This window comes from Octopus bimaculoides, chromosome 18, assembly GCF_001194135.2.
Source record: "Octopus bimaculoides isolate UCB-OBI-ISO-001 chromosome 18, ASM119413v2, whole genome shotgun sequence".
Lineage (NCBI taxonomy): Eukaryota > Metazoa > Mollusca > Cephalopoda > Octopoda > Octopodidae > Octopus > Octopus bimaculoides.
The window spans coordinates 17,742,993-17,758,338 of record NC_068998.1 but is presented as its reverse complement, the minus strand read 5'-3'; the positions used below and the strand labels follow the sequence as shown (position 1 = coordinate 17,758,338).

Here is a 15,346-nt window from a genome sequence, read left to right as displayed (position 1 = left end):
TCTCTCTCTCTCTCTCTCTCTCTCTCTCTCTCTCTGTTAAACTTCTGTATGAATTATGTCCTTTCTTGCTGTGTGTACACACAAAATTACAGCTCAGATCCAATAGAAATGACCTTTTTCTATTCTGTAATTTGTGTTTGTGATGAGAGTATTTAAAAACCTGTTCTTCAATATAAACTTAAAAGTTTTCCCAGAAATCCTATCATTTACCTATTGTTTCTAGCATATCCAAGGTGACATTTGCGCCCCCACCCCTTTTTTCCTAAATTTCTTCCGATTCCTATGTTTTTGATACAGGAGATTAAGATCACACTGTGATACATGTGATTTTATGAGGGGCTAAAAAATAAATAGCCTAATTGAAATTTATATAAATATCTCAATGTAAACATGTTGATAAATTTTGTAAATGTTAAATATTTCTACAGGTTTACTGTCGTATCAAACCAGCAGATGACTCCAATAATGTATGTCTGAAAAGTGTAGGTGATAATCAAGTACAATTGATGATAGCTGCTGATGTAAGTGAAACCACAGAATTTCTTTTTTTCTCTTAACAGAAATTATTAAATAGTGTAAATTTCAGTACAGGTGTTTTTGTATCTATTTCAAAAAATTTTCTCAAGTTAAAAATGTATGAAGATGCTTTTGTATCATCATCATTGTCATTTGCTACCACCACGACCTCCAGTTTTCCATGCTTCTATGGGCCAGATGGAATTTGTTGAGGAGGATTTTCTAGGGCCAGATGCCCTTCCTGTTGCTAACACTCACCTTTCTGCGAGTAAGGTAATATTTCCCTGTGACCAGGTATGTTTTCATTAGAGATTAGAAATGAAGTCCACTGCTTGCATGATCGTGACTCTTACAGCTTTTGCACAAAGTCAAGGCAAGGAAATATTACCCCTCTCACACACAACTGGTTTCTGTCACTTTCTCCTTACCAAATACACTTATGAAGCTTTGGTTGGCCTGGGGCCATAATAGAAAACACTTGCCAGATCTAGTCTATTGCTTTCACAGTTTTTGAAATTTTAAAATTAAGTGAAAATTTTCAAATTTGGTATATTGATGTACTGTTTTCCATGCTGAATCTGATTTTGTTATTTACTTGTTTCAAAAAAATTTTTACATAGGTTTAGCATTTAAAATTTTTTATCCAATCAGAAAATATGATTTGGAAGCTGTGGGCATGCCTAGCACAACTCCCACGACTTTCAGAAACATTTTTTCACACTTCAGATTTGTGAAGCATGGAACAAATTACCTGCATCAGTTGCTAGTTGCCGAGACATTGCATCCTTTAAAACCTCCATTCTTCCTGAAATTTGCCAACACTACACCCGATATACCCCACTCCATACACATGCACACCATGACTTCTACACTGTTCACTTTCCTGACTTTTGTACATGCACCTTTGATGAGTTGTAGTGCACCTGAGAACTATACACAATAATTTCATTATTATTATTATATTTTGCATGTGATAGCTGTCTATTACAGCTATATGGCCACAAACTTTTAATGAAAGCAAAGCAATTATGATGATGGAAGTTATAAGAAGTTTAAGTTTTATTGAATAAAATCATGTGAAATGTTGGAACAGGCATGTAAACAATATAAAAATGAAGAATCCTCAGCGAGTTTTTCGTAAAAATTACAAAAAAAAAGTAGGTTAAATTACAAAAAAACAAACTATAGATCAGTTCATGAAAACAATGGATGCATTTTTTTGAAGAGAAAATTCAAAAATGCTAGTTTGAGACACACTCTTGAAGTTTCTCCTCAAACAAATTACAATTTTTGTATCTCCAGCTCCACACAAGCTTGCAGAGATATCAATTATCCAAGTCATCTCAATTAACTGTACCAATTGTTATTATTCTTTCAAGAGACTAAAATAAATAGATCTCATGAGTACACCTTCTTAAAGTTTTATTTCTCTGTCTTGGGTCAATTCATTTGATTCTTCTCTTGTTTCCATCAGAGGTATTGTATCTTTGCCTGTTAGACGACTCCTATTAATTCTTTGATATTTCAATTCAACATATTCCATATGGTGTGAATTTGAATCTGATATCCTATTGGTGATTTTACCTTAAATTAACAAAGAGCAACTGATGTAAAGTTTCAACCAAACTGATGAATGAGGGGGTGCTGAAAAGTTCTTGGCTTTAAAGGTATTGTGAAGGGCCTGGTTGGAGACCCAACCTTCTAAGTTCTTTTACATGGCTTAGGAAAACTGAAGGACCATTGCAATAGGTGTGTGAATCTGAAAGGGGAATATGTTGGATAAAATCATGATTAACTGATTCTCTTGTATTTTCTTTTACTCAAAGCCAGGAATTTTTCAGCATCCCCTCATAGTTTAATCTATGTTTCTACCTTTTACTAGACTGCAGCCATGGTAGGTCACTACCTTAAAGAAATTTTAGTCAAATGAATCGACCCCAGTACTTATTTTTTTATTAAGGCTGGTACTTATTCTATCAGTTCTTTTGTTGAACTGCTAAGTTATGGCAATTAAACACACCAATACTGGTTGTCAAGTGATTGTGGGGGACAGACACATACAGAAATGGATATATATAGATATATATATATACACGCACACGGTGAGCTTCTTTCAGTTTCTTTCTACCAAATCTACTCGAGGCTTTGGTCAGCCCAAGGCTACAGTAGCAGACACTTGCCCAAGGAGCCATGCAATGAGACTGAACCTGGAACCATATGGTTGAGAAGCAAACTTGTTACCATACACTGATGCCTATGCCATATCTATTTGGATGTCTCTGTGACATCTTATTTTCTTTAAGTTTGGTATTAATTTTGTGTGTGTGTGTGTGTGTGTGTTAAGCAATAAGAACACTTAAAACCTTTTTATAAAACTTTGCTAAATTCATTTTCCAAAGCTTAGTGGGCAGAGTGATTTACAAAACCTGGCACATGTGTACATTGTTGCTTAGTCATTTTTCTCATTCAACATAAGAAATCTGAAAGACAGCGTAGTGCTGATTAACAATCTGACTAACTGAGTTATGTACAGCATCGTGTCTTTTCAATATCTGTAGTGAAACCATGCGATCAAGAGTCCAGTACATTCTTAATAATGAGTTTTCTAGATTTATTTATGTTTATAATGTTTGATAAATAGTTGAAATGACTGATGTCTGAGAATATGTATAACAATTGTTTTGACTGTTTTTGCATTAATCATTGCTAAAGAAGTGTTATTTTGTTTATAATTTATGAAAATTTTGATTATTAAAAAATGCTTTGTACTTTTGTTTTTTAGGGATCCCGAAATGCACAACCAAGAGAAGTAAATATTCCTTTGTTATTTTCGCAATTTAGTTTACAAGAAGTGAGATGTTTATTATGAATTATCTGATAAAGAAAACTAACAAGTAACACTAAGTCATAGATACAAGACATTAAAGCTACAGATGAAAACTAACTGCAATGATCTCACCTGCCTGGGAGAGACTGCAAAGACTAAGCATTGATCTCTTTATTTTCTTTGGACTAAAGAATAAGAAAAATATGAAATGCACCCGTGTACTTGTATATGCATGCGCATACATCGATTTACAAGTACAAAAATGAAGCAAAGGCAACTGAATTCCTTAGTGCAACCATAGGGATGATATTTGTATACAGAAAAAAAAAACAATTTTGAATTTTAAATAGTTTTCCCTTAATCGTGCTTAATCATTTAGTTAAGAATTGTCCCCCTTACATTCCTTCCTAAAATCCCTGGCCTGGGTGTATTATTACAGTAATGTCTCGATATATGAGTTAATTTATTCCCGGAGACCCCTCATAAAGTGAAAACTCTCGTAAGACAGCAATACTTTCTTACAGTAGCAATGCTATAAATCGTGATTCGTTCCCAGAAAAATATTTTACCTGTAAAATTTGTAATACTTGTAAATAAATAGCAATAAAACAACAGTAGAATGCAAAGAAGATTTTATGCAAAGTAAAAAGAATGTCAAGATCATTAGACTTGCACACACCATCACTTGTTAATGCGATTGCTGATTCATAAGCACTCGTAGACGGACTTGTAGACTTCTTTTTAAAACACAAGCCTAGCGTTGTTTGCTTAGAAGCAGTTTTTCACTCTATAAATTTCTTGGTAACATACAGAGAAATATTTGTTATGGTAAAAGAAATTTTTGGATTTTACACTTGAAAAATAAAATTCATAAACCCGGGGTCTCATAAAGCAATTCCTTGTAAAGTGAGGTATTACTGTACTAAAATTATCACAAGTCTGGTGCATATATTTGGATTTTTGGTTGAAGGTCTTTCACTTCTTGTAATTGTAATGGCTTTTGAGAGGTGGGGCGAAATCAATGACTTTGCTTTTAAAATCTGAAGCTTAATGCATTCTTTTTACCAGTAACTTGTTTCAGTCATTAGACTGTGGTCATACTGGAGCATTACCTCGAAGGGTTTTAGAAGAGTGAATCGGCACTAGTGATTATATTTTCAAAGCTTGGTACTTATTTTGGCAGTGTCTTATGGTGAACTGCTAGGCTGTGGGACGTAAACAAACCAACATCAGCTGTTAAGCAGTGGTGGGAGACAAACACAAAGACACATGCATGCACATATATACAATGTATGGTGTGTTGTCTTTAACATGTGAAACAAAAAATTGTTTGATATTTTTACATGAAGCTTTGAGATTTATTTACATTTTGATTAGCAGATTAGTAATAAACAATGTCTGTACACTAGGCTTACATAACATTCACAAAATCTACTTGTGTTGTTCATTACAGCCATTGTCATGATCATTCACAGTACAAATTACAGTGATGCTCTCATCTAAACAACGTTCCCCCTCTAAAATTATAGCTTTCAAATACTTAAGAGTGGATTATATTGAAACTATATTAACTGTTGAAAAGTGAAATGAATGATCACTCATTTTCCTGAGTTTTCTCAATAAATTCTGGGAAAGTAGCTAGTCTTTCATTCCATGAGTTGAATATAGATGTGCTTAGGTACTTTTCTGTTAGGTATCTCTATAGAGCTAGCCAGACATTTATCATGCTCATGAACCACTTTGAACTGGTTCGCACCTATTCCAGGCCACTTTGGAGTGGCCTGTGCATTGAAAATGTTGAACATGTTTAAAGAAATAGGAAGAACCTGTAATTCTAGAAGCTTCTTTGACATCCTTATGATGATCTTTAACAATTTTTATTTTAACATTTTAAATGTTTTTTTTTTTTTGTTTTTTTCTCTCCCCCAGTTTTTATACACATTCCAGCAAGTATTTGATGAAGCTTCAACACAGAAGGAGGTGTTTGATGTGGTTGCTTTGCCTCTTGTTGAAGATCTTATTGCTGGACGTAATAGTAAGTTGTTAGGTTTAAACATTTGAATTTTATCTTTTAAAAATCATTGTAATCATGATTATGGGTGAGGAGAAAACAAGCATTAAATTATTGATATTGATAATGCTGACTGAAAAATTTTTGTAAAGAATTTGTTATTAGGATTGTTGTCATTATTGTATAAGGTAGAGAATTAGCTGAGTGATTAAAACTACTGACAAAATGCCTTGTAGTTTTTATTCTATGTTCTGAGCTCAAATCTTGCTGAGATCCACTTTACCCTCCATTCCTCTGGGGTTGATGAAATATCATACAAGTACTGGGGTAAATATAATCAATTGTTCTCCCCACAAATTCCTAACCATATGCTTCTAAAGAGACACACTCAGATAAAGTTCCTTACGTTAATTAGCTTATCTGTTTATGGTTCCGTCTATCAGAGGAGGCACAAGCATGCACGCATGATGGAATCTCTGCCTACCAAATTCACTCAAGGCTTTGGTTGACCCTGGGCTACAGTAGAAGACACTCTGCTTGAGGTGCTGTGCAGTGAGACTGAACCTGAAACCATGTGGTTGAGAAGCAAACTACTTATCCACACAGCCATACCTATTACAAAACCTACCAAGGCATGACTTTAGTTGACATGCTCTCAAGTCAATCTAATTTTTTTTTCCTCAACATTTTACTTACTTCCCTTGTACACGCACACACATACACATATTCTCACAGAATTGAAACTGTTTGATTTTTCTTTGTGTTGAATGTTCACCATCCCACTTCCATTAAATACACACACGCACACACATACAAATATTTACATAGCTCCCTTTTACGTACACATATACTCACACAAAGTTGACGTGCTCTCACTACTAGTTTGCCATCACCCCTTCGTTCCTTATTCATCTACCACCCCTTCCTTTCTCATTCATATGTTGTGACGGAGAAAAACACAAATGTATTATTATAGTAGATGATAATAAAAACACAAATGTATTATTATAGTAGATGATAATAAAAATAAATGCATTACATGAAAATCTAAGAGATTTGGTTTTTGATCTGTTTGTCAGCTCTACTATTCACCTATGGTGTAACTGGCTCTGGTAAAACGTACACAATGACTGGTAACCCAGTTGACCAAGGTATATTGCCGAGGTGTCTTGATGTCATTTTTAACACAATTGAAAATCATCAGGCAAAAAAATATGTAAGAAAATTTTGTATTTCATTCCTTTTTTGTTTTAATTGTTTTCGTTTTCAATTAATTTTATTTTAGTTTATTTTGCATAGGTATTGAGGTATTGAAGCTTAACCCTTTGGCATACAGATAACTCTGTCAAATGTAACGCTTATTTATTCGCATTGTAAAATACAATGCTTAGTTATTCATGTTGCTTTGACTTCGTCATGCAATATTTCATAGCTTCAAGATTTCAATGATGTGATTGTTTAGTTTTAATATGACATTATAGAGTAAAGATATGAGAGGCCTGATCTGGACAGTTTGAGCATAAAACAGGCAGAGTATTTTGGCCAGGTATGGCTGGTTTAAATGCTAAAGGGTTAAAGACATTACATTGGTAAATTAATGAATAAAAAAATTTTTTTTTTTCACATTCTACTTCTTTTTTAACTAGTTACAGAAGAATTTGTAAATATTCTAATGCTCTTATTTTATAATGTTTTAGATTTAAGATTTGTAAATTCATTTAGGTTTATTTCAGTCTGATTTGTCATATAACTTAGCATAGCTGATGCATTTTTTTTTTCCCAAACAATTTCTCAAAAATGTAACCCTGAGTCTTTTATGCAGATTTGGGCCTATATCACATGATTTAATGCACTAAAAACTGTTTTTCTTGTATATATTGCTGCTGAAATTGAGGTGCACCTTTTTATTGTGCCATCAAATACGGCACACTTTTAATAGGATTTCCTAATGTAAACCATCCCATTTATCTTAGTATGTCTCTTTTTTTTTTCTTGAAGGATTGATTCAGTTCAGTTACTTTTGGGAAGCTAGCATTTCTTTAGGTTGCTTGGTTTTAAGAAATCTCTTTTGATTTCCTGTGTGTGTATATATACATTTTCTTTAACCAACAGGTTTTTGAGCCAAATAATCAAAATGGTTTTAGAGTTCAAAGTGAAGCTGATGCTATGGCAAAACTCCAAGCTGACATCATGCCATGCCCTTCTGTTGTTCCAAAGACACCAAAAAAGTAAAAACAAATTGTTATTCTATTGGTTATTTTATATCAAATTTCTTTAAAATTTACTTTTTATGGTATACTAGATTATCTGCTGCTACACCATCTGTAAAAATATTTGTTAATCATCCACATTTCTTCGTAAATTGTTCCAGTAATGTTCAGATTGACTTTCTCTGAATATTAATAATAGTTTGAATACTGTTAAGCAATAACATTTATTTAAAATACTTTTTGTTTCATATTCTACAGAATAAGTATATTCATTGAGCAATATCTTGTAAGATAACTTCATGATAGACAACATTCCTTGTCAAAGTCCTTTCCCCATTGTCTTCTCTCTTCTTGGCTGTGCTGCTAAACTCTGTCTGGAATGCACTGGTTTTCAGAGTCTCTACCTTTGGCACAGTCAGTCAACAGTAGACTGTTATATAATGAAAGTTTTGTTGGTAGTTACTATGGTGACTCTACCTTTCACACATGCATGCGTGCACGCGGCTGGGATCCATGCAGTTTCTGTCTACAAGTTTCACTCACACGACATTGGTCAGCCCAGGACTATAATAGAAGACGCCCAAGGTACTGCACACTGGGACTGAACCTGAAATCACCTGGTTGCAAAGTGTGTTTCTTAACTGCACAGCCATGCATGCACCTAAGTAGTATTCTTTTACTTGTTTCATTTGGCTGCGGCCAAACTGGAGCACTACCTAGAAGAATTTTAGTTAAATGAATCAACCCCTGTGCTTACTTTTATGCCTGATGCCTATTCAGCCTGTTTCTGTTGCCAAATCACTGTTACAGGAGATGTGAACCTGCCACTGTCTTTTCTTTTTTTTTTTTTTTTTTTTTTTTTTTTTTTTTTTACAACTGTACCAGTATATCCTTGTTGATGTGTTCATGTGACCTTGTTTTCTTTTTTTAAATTTTCCTATTATAGAGACAGGTGTGAGTTCTTGAAAAATCCTCGTCTACAAGATAAAACCAGAGTGGAAGGTGTCAGCAATCAGTTCTTGTATGCTGTGTTTGTGTCATACGTTGAGGTTTATAATAATGCAGTGTATGATTTGTTGGAAGAGCTGACCTCTGATCCTATCATTGGATACAAGTAAGTAGTCTGTCTCAGTATTCTATAAAAGTGTTCAACACTTATAGTATGTATATTAGTAACTCCGAGTTCTGTGAAGCTATTGGATTTGTTGTGTATCTAAACATGAATCCTTAGTCTTGACTCTCTGCCATGCAGCGCTTCATTGGATTGTGGTAGTTTGGCCATGAAGCAAGTGGCTATTTCAGTTGACTGAAACAGTGAATACTCTATTGTATTGATATTTCTTTACTGCTGATGAGTATTATACTAGAGGTAAGTAATGCATCTTACCTAAAATGTAAAACCTAACACAAGAAGTGTTGTCTTTATTTTCATTTCAGGGCCCAGCAAACTAAAACAATTCGAGAAGATTGTAGTAAAATGATGTATATTCATGAGTGCAAAGAAGTTGAAGTGAAAAATCCTGATGAGGCTTTTAATGTCATCTACCAAGGTCAGTATATGAAGATTTTGCAAAAGAAGGAGAGAGAGAGAAAATGAATATTCACCACAAGAAATAGCCTACGTTAAAAAATGTTTATATTATTTCAAGTGGTGGGAGTGAAATCCAATTGCAGCTACTTCTAGCTTTAACCCTTTTGCATTTGAATTCCATCAAATGTAATGCTTATTTATTCAGATTATTTTGATTATAACCCTGCATTTTCTTGTTGTGTTGAAATTTCAGTGATGTGATTGTTTATTTTTAGAATGACATTGTATGGTTGGTGTGAGAGGTCAGATCTGGCCAGTTTGAACATAAAGCAGGTTGAATACTGGAAGCAGATATGGCTTGTTTAAATGCTAAAGGGTTAAAGAGTCTCCCTCTTTTTCACTATTTCAGCAATTTGTTATCTTTCAAATTCTAACTATTTCTTATAGTTACAATTTTTGTCTGTTTTGGTAGGAATAGTTGATCTGTTGGTGAAGAAATACTGTAATCTTGTAGTTCATATTTATATAAAATATAATATCTGGATATGTTTCTTGTGAGTTTTTGTTTTATAATTGTTTTACTATTTAGTTGTGAAGGAGGTTAGCTTTTGTTTGGGTTGTATATGTGATATTTTTTGCTGTTTGTTTACTTTGTGCTGATTTGATGGCTAGATTCAGTAGTGTTTAATAAGTAGTGATAAAAGAGGGGAAAAAATGTTTTTAAATGCTTGATTTAAAAATAAAATGCCTTACTAACACTAGATCAAAATTGACAGAGTTTTCTCAGACTGCTTTAAATGAATCTTCTTGTTGTAGTGAAAGTTGTATATGTGATGATTTTTTTTGTCTGTTTACTTTCTACTGTTTTGATGGTGTTTAAAAAGAAGTGTTGAAAGAAAAAATGTTTTTAAATGCTTGATTTAGAATAAAATACCTCAGAACATTTTAATGTCTTAACTTTTTTACTGACACTAGGTCAGAATCGACGGAGGGTTGCTCGAACTGCTTTAAACGAATCTTCTAGTCGCAGCCACAGTGTTTTCAATATTCGTATTGTACAAGGCCCAGTGGATCAGAGCGGAGAAGAAGTAATGCATGTAAGTTTTAATTCTCTAAAATATTCTGTTAAGTGACCAATTTTTAGAGTAAAGTTTATTTGCAATGTTCTCAAATAACTGACATGTTTACTCTCCAATCCACTGCACAACTTTGATTTGTAGTAACTCAATCAAACATTGTCATCTCTAAATTATGCCTCACAAATTTAAGTTTACTCTTTTTGTCTAGGTTGGCATTGATGGAGTGGTAAGCAAATTTATTAATACATAAACATTCTTAGTTCTCTGGCTGCTTGGGTCTCTTCTTTGCATGGCTCATTACCAGTCTTTTTTTTTTCCCTTCTTATAACCTTTCAAATTTTGTCATGCGGAAGTTGAATATTTTGCACACTGTTTCTCCTTTTTCTTTATTGCCCTGAAAATCCTGTGATGTTAAAGTATATTGTTAAGATATGTAGAACTATTTTCAGACTTTTGTTTTTAGCCTTCTATCTTTATCTTAATGCTAATGTACTAGTTAAAAAAAAAATTGTATCAAACTCTCACATCTGTAGATACTACATCTGTAGATAACTTTATAAGGAAAATATCATAAGCATGAAGCCTTTATAAGTGAGATGAAATATAAATTTGTGATATTCACATGAATACAAAGTTTTGGTAATGTAATGGCATGACTGATTTCTACACCATATTTTATCCAAGAAATCAATAACAGTAATACCGTATTTACTCATGTATAATGCAAGAAATTTAATTAAAACAAAAAATCAAGATTAAAATTGAATATAAATTTACACCAGTGTAATGAAAAAACAAAAAAAAATCCATAATGACAAACTTGTGGAGACAAAGACACTGAAAGCATTAGCTCTGAGACATCTAATCACTAATGTATATATATCATTGCTTGTTGCTATGAAACACTATATGAATAGCAAATACATTCAGTGGTAATTGTTAATTCTTTTAGTACACTGGTGCCATATGGTTATACTCACTAGTGTTTAAAAGTGACTATTTTAATTTAAAAGATTTAGAAAAAGCTGAAACCATGCCACTTTTGACATTTGTGCTTTATGTGTTTTAAAATCACAGTGATATTAGGTTGGGTTCTTAAATAACCTTGTCAGAGGTCACAGGTATATAAGAAGATAAAATATATAACCAATTTTTTATCTACAAAAAGTGGAAGTCGCATTATGTTTGAGATTGTATTGTACTCAAGTAAATACGGTATTTAACTTGCCTTTCCTTCTAATCCTTCCACTTCTGTTTTCCTATCACCCTTTATATTTTTGTGGCTGATCTAACTAGAAAACACCTTCCCTGCTACCTGCTGTTGTGGCATTTCGTCAGTTTAAAAGAATAGTTAAAAATGAACAAGAAGAAATATAAATTAAATGTATTAATACTTGACTTGCAAATGTTGGGGGGGAAAAAAAAAAAGAAAGAAAACCCAACCTGTTAGTTGCTTTGGTTGATTTATTGGCTATTTTTGATTTATTAATAAAGCATTTTGCAGGGTTTTGTACTTTTCTTGATTTTAGTTATTTTTTGCATCAAAATGCTTGTTGCTTTCTTTTGATATATCAGTTAAGCCTGCTTTAAAAGACAGTAGCTTTTGTTTTAATTTCTTGAAGATATATTTGAAGTGAAGCTACAGTAGTTAAAAAAAAAATCCCGTTTATTGTAAAAACTATAAAACTCTCTATACCTGTTTGTTTCTTAAGGTTTTCTTTACAGATTATCTATAGAAATTATAACCAGCACTTATTTGTTGCAACATATTAATATCTGAATATGTCAAATGTAAACAATGTGATCAAAGATAAAAAAATTGGTAATTGGTGTATATACATGTTTTAGGAGTTCTTGCTCCTTCTTCAGTACTACATCCAACCCATTTATCATCCATGAACTTGTTGTTTAAATAGCTACTAAATATAGAAGTGTAACATTATTGGATATATTAATTTTACATACTAAATACGTTCCTGACAGCTGGTACATACATATTACTTGTAGGGACTCCGTATTTCATTATGCATATTGAAATATGGTGTCTCTACAATTAATTAATATCTCTGTGTGGATGTTATATTTATTTCTGCTGATAAGATCTTTGCTCATTAAATATCATTAAATATACATTTTGTTTTCCTGTTAGTCTAATGTATCACAATATTTGAATTTTAAAAAAAATTACATGTATGTTTAAGTTTTCATTTTGAGCATGACATATTGACTTGATGCATTATTTCTAGTGATCTAATTGGCTGAAACAAAATGTTTATCACAATTGATATTATATCTTAAAGTATTGAATTTACATCTCCCATTCCTAGAACTTCTATGGTATTTAAGAACTCCTTGAACATTTAAGAACTCATTTGAGTTGATATATATTTGGGTATAAATAAGACAGATGAAAAGAGTGACAAAACCATTTAGGATATTGTCTTTATGGAATATATTTAGACAGTGAGATTGGTGGAACCTATATCTATGTGCAAACTAAGCTGGGAAAACAACCCTGACCAGTTAGCTACATTGATTTTCTTGCTGGTATATTTGGAGAAAAATCACCTGTTTAAAATTAAAAAAAAAATTATGCTTAGGTAGTGAACCAGTAAGAGGTGTCTTGGTTTTTGTGTGTGAATATATGTATGCATGAATGTATGTATGCATGTAAATATATATATAGTATTTTATTGAAACTGAAAAGTGATCACAAACTGTTACTCAGAGTTTCTTGTGATTGATCCTCAGACAGTTGTGGGCACACTTGTGACTGATTCATTGTTTATGTGAAACTCTGAGGAACAGTCTGAAATCTTTTCAATTTCAATAAAATAAACTAATTAACATTTAATATTCAAGTACTATTTTTTCCACCTTGTTACACCTATGTGCTCATTTGTGTGTGCATGTATATATATAGATATATGTTGCAACATTGCTTTAAGGATTAAGTCTTAGAGCTTTACAGCTAGTTGACTAACTCGGGTTTTCAAACTTTTTAACTTGCGGACCCCTTTATATTTCAGGCTTTACCCTAACCCTAACCCTTATAAACGCTTATGAAATTTATACATAAATATTTGCTTAAAATAACATATTTTTACATTTATTTATTTAACAGTATTTAACAAAATAGGTTTATTGTCAATTAAAAGATTTCGATTAAAAGAACATATATAAAATCAAATTGCCCATAAAAAGTATTTGCTGTCCATGGACCCCCTGTCTTGTCCTTGCGGACCACAGTTTGAAAACCCTTGGACTAACTGACACTGTGTCAACATAACTATATGTAATTCTAAAGACTAGTACATACCTCATAGTTTACTCTAAAAGAAAAAGAAGGCCTTGTTGAACTGATCTTTCAGTAGTGAGCATTTTGATATAAGTAAACTGACCCATGATCATATGTATTTTATACTGCTTTAATAACCAAAGTGACCTTTTTTCTGTAATAGGAAGCAAATTCAATTTGTATAGGACAACTATCTTTAGTTGATTTGGCTGGTAGTGAACGTACTGTACGCACCAAAAATATGGGTGAACAACTCAGAGAAGCATGTAAGTTGTCTTATGTTTCATTTATTTAACTTTTAGCATTCAGATTATTCTGGCAAGCGTGATTCTTGTTTGTTCAAATTGGTTTGAATTAATCACGCATTATCTTGTAGCTTCAAGATTTCAATCATAATCATTATCATCATCATCATCATCGTTTAACGTCCGCTTTCCATGCTAGCATGGGTTGGACGATTTGACTGAGGACTGGTGAAACCGGATGGCAACACCAGGCTCCAATCTAAATTTGGCAGAGTTTCTACAGCTGGATGCCCTTCCTAACGCCAACCGGTGATATATTTTTAGAATGACATTGTATGATAGGTGTGAGAGGCTACATTTGGTTAGTTTGAACATGAAACATGTAGAATATTTGGGCCTGACATGGCCAGTTCAAATGTTAAAGGTGAATTTTGGATTTTTAACTTATAATACACTGGTTTATTCTTTTCTTTTACTTGTTTCAGTCATTTGACTGTGACCATGCTGGAGCCTTGAAGAGTTTTAGTTGAACAAATTGACTACAGGACTTATTTTTTAAGCCTAGTACTTATTCTATTGGTCTCTTTTGCTGAACCGCTAGGTTACAGGGGTGTAAATACACCAACCAACACCAGTTATCAAATGGTGATGGGGGGGACAAACAGACATAAATATACATACATATGTACGTACGTATGTATACATATGACAGGCTTTTTACAGTTTCAGTCAACTAAACCCACTCACAAGGTTTCAGTCGGCCTGAGGCTATATAGTAGAGGACAATTGCTCAAGGTACCACACAGTGGGATTGAACCTGGAACCATGTAGTTGAGAAGCAAGCTTCTCACCACACAGCTATCCCTAAAATTTATCCAGAGAACACTTATTTATTCCAGTACTACTCCTTTGTTTTTGGATATATTCTTTATCAACAGTGATTTTTGTGTCTAAAAGCAAAAAGGAATGATATTCCTTTTGTAGCCCTTGTTATCAAAAGGAATATAACTTACTTGCAATAAGTTAAAGATTAAAACCCAAAATCACTGTCCTATTATTAACTTGAATTGTTTTTCAGACAAATTAGGCCATATTTGGGAGTCCTTTTTTGGTAAAAGTGAATTGTCGAAATAAGAGACTCAAATATTTAACTCTTTTATTACTGTTGAAATGCAATGTATTTGTGTCAAAGAGTTTAGTCATGACCAAGTAGGTGTTTGGAATATAAATTAAGATGAAATTTTGATTGAAGAATTTAATTTAGATATCTAGAAAACACAAACTTTTTACCATAAAACTAGGGGTGATCTCAGACAGATGGCTTTAAAAGAATAGGGTTAGAAGTGGAAATTTGAAATAAAAAATAATTGGAGCTTCTCAGAGGCTGTGTATTAACAAACCAAAATACATAAAGTGAAAACTTCTGGTGCAGATGTCAACACTTTCATAACTGTTTTGACTGTACTAGCTTGAAAGATTTATACAAAAGTTGAAAATAAGACTAGTGAAATTTAGATGTCAGATTTTAGAATAGAAAATGTGACTGTATTCCTTCCTAATTGCTGGACTTCATCATGACTTGATCCTTAATTTCTTCCACTTTAGAAAAACAAAATACACTTATGTTTC

The 15,346-nt window shown here is 32.8% G+C and overlaps 1 protein-coding gene across 3 annotated transcripts in view; it reads left to right on the top strand.

The window, feature by feature from the left end:
- Nucleotides 1–15,346, top strand: part of LOC106875469 (kinesin-like protein KIF23) — a 59,164-nt gene that overhangs the window by 13,210 nt on the left and 30,608 nt on the right. For 2 of the 3 annotated variants that reach the window (XM_014923627.2, XM_014923625.2), the window contains exons 3-12: nucleotides 429–521; nucleotides 3,299–3,325; nucleotides 5,273–5,378; nucleotides 6,434–6,570; nucleotides 7,467–7,582; nucleotides 8,511–8,678; nucleotides 9,002–9,114; nucleotides 10,071–10,192; nucleotides 10,383–10,400; nucleotides 13,636–13,738. In XM_014923627.2, the coding sequence (XP_014779113.1) occupies nucleotides 429–521; nucleotides 3,299–3,325; nucleotides 5,273–5,378; nucleotides 6,434–6,570; nucleotides 7,467–7,582; nucleotides 8,511–8,678; nucleotides 9,002–9,114; nucleotides 10,071–10,192; nucleotides 10,383–10,400; nucleotides 13,636–13,738 (1,003 nt within the window). The remainder of the gene's footprint in view (nucleotides 1–428; nucleotides 522–3,298; nucleotides 3,326–5,272; nucleotides 5,379–6,433; nucleotides 6,571–7,466; nucleotides 7,583–8,510; nucleotides 8,679–9,001; nucleotides 9,115–10,070; nucleotides 10,193–10,382; nucleotides 10,401–13,635; nucleotides 13,739–15,346) is intronic. The other variant, XM_014923626.2, reaches the window with a different exon arrangement.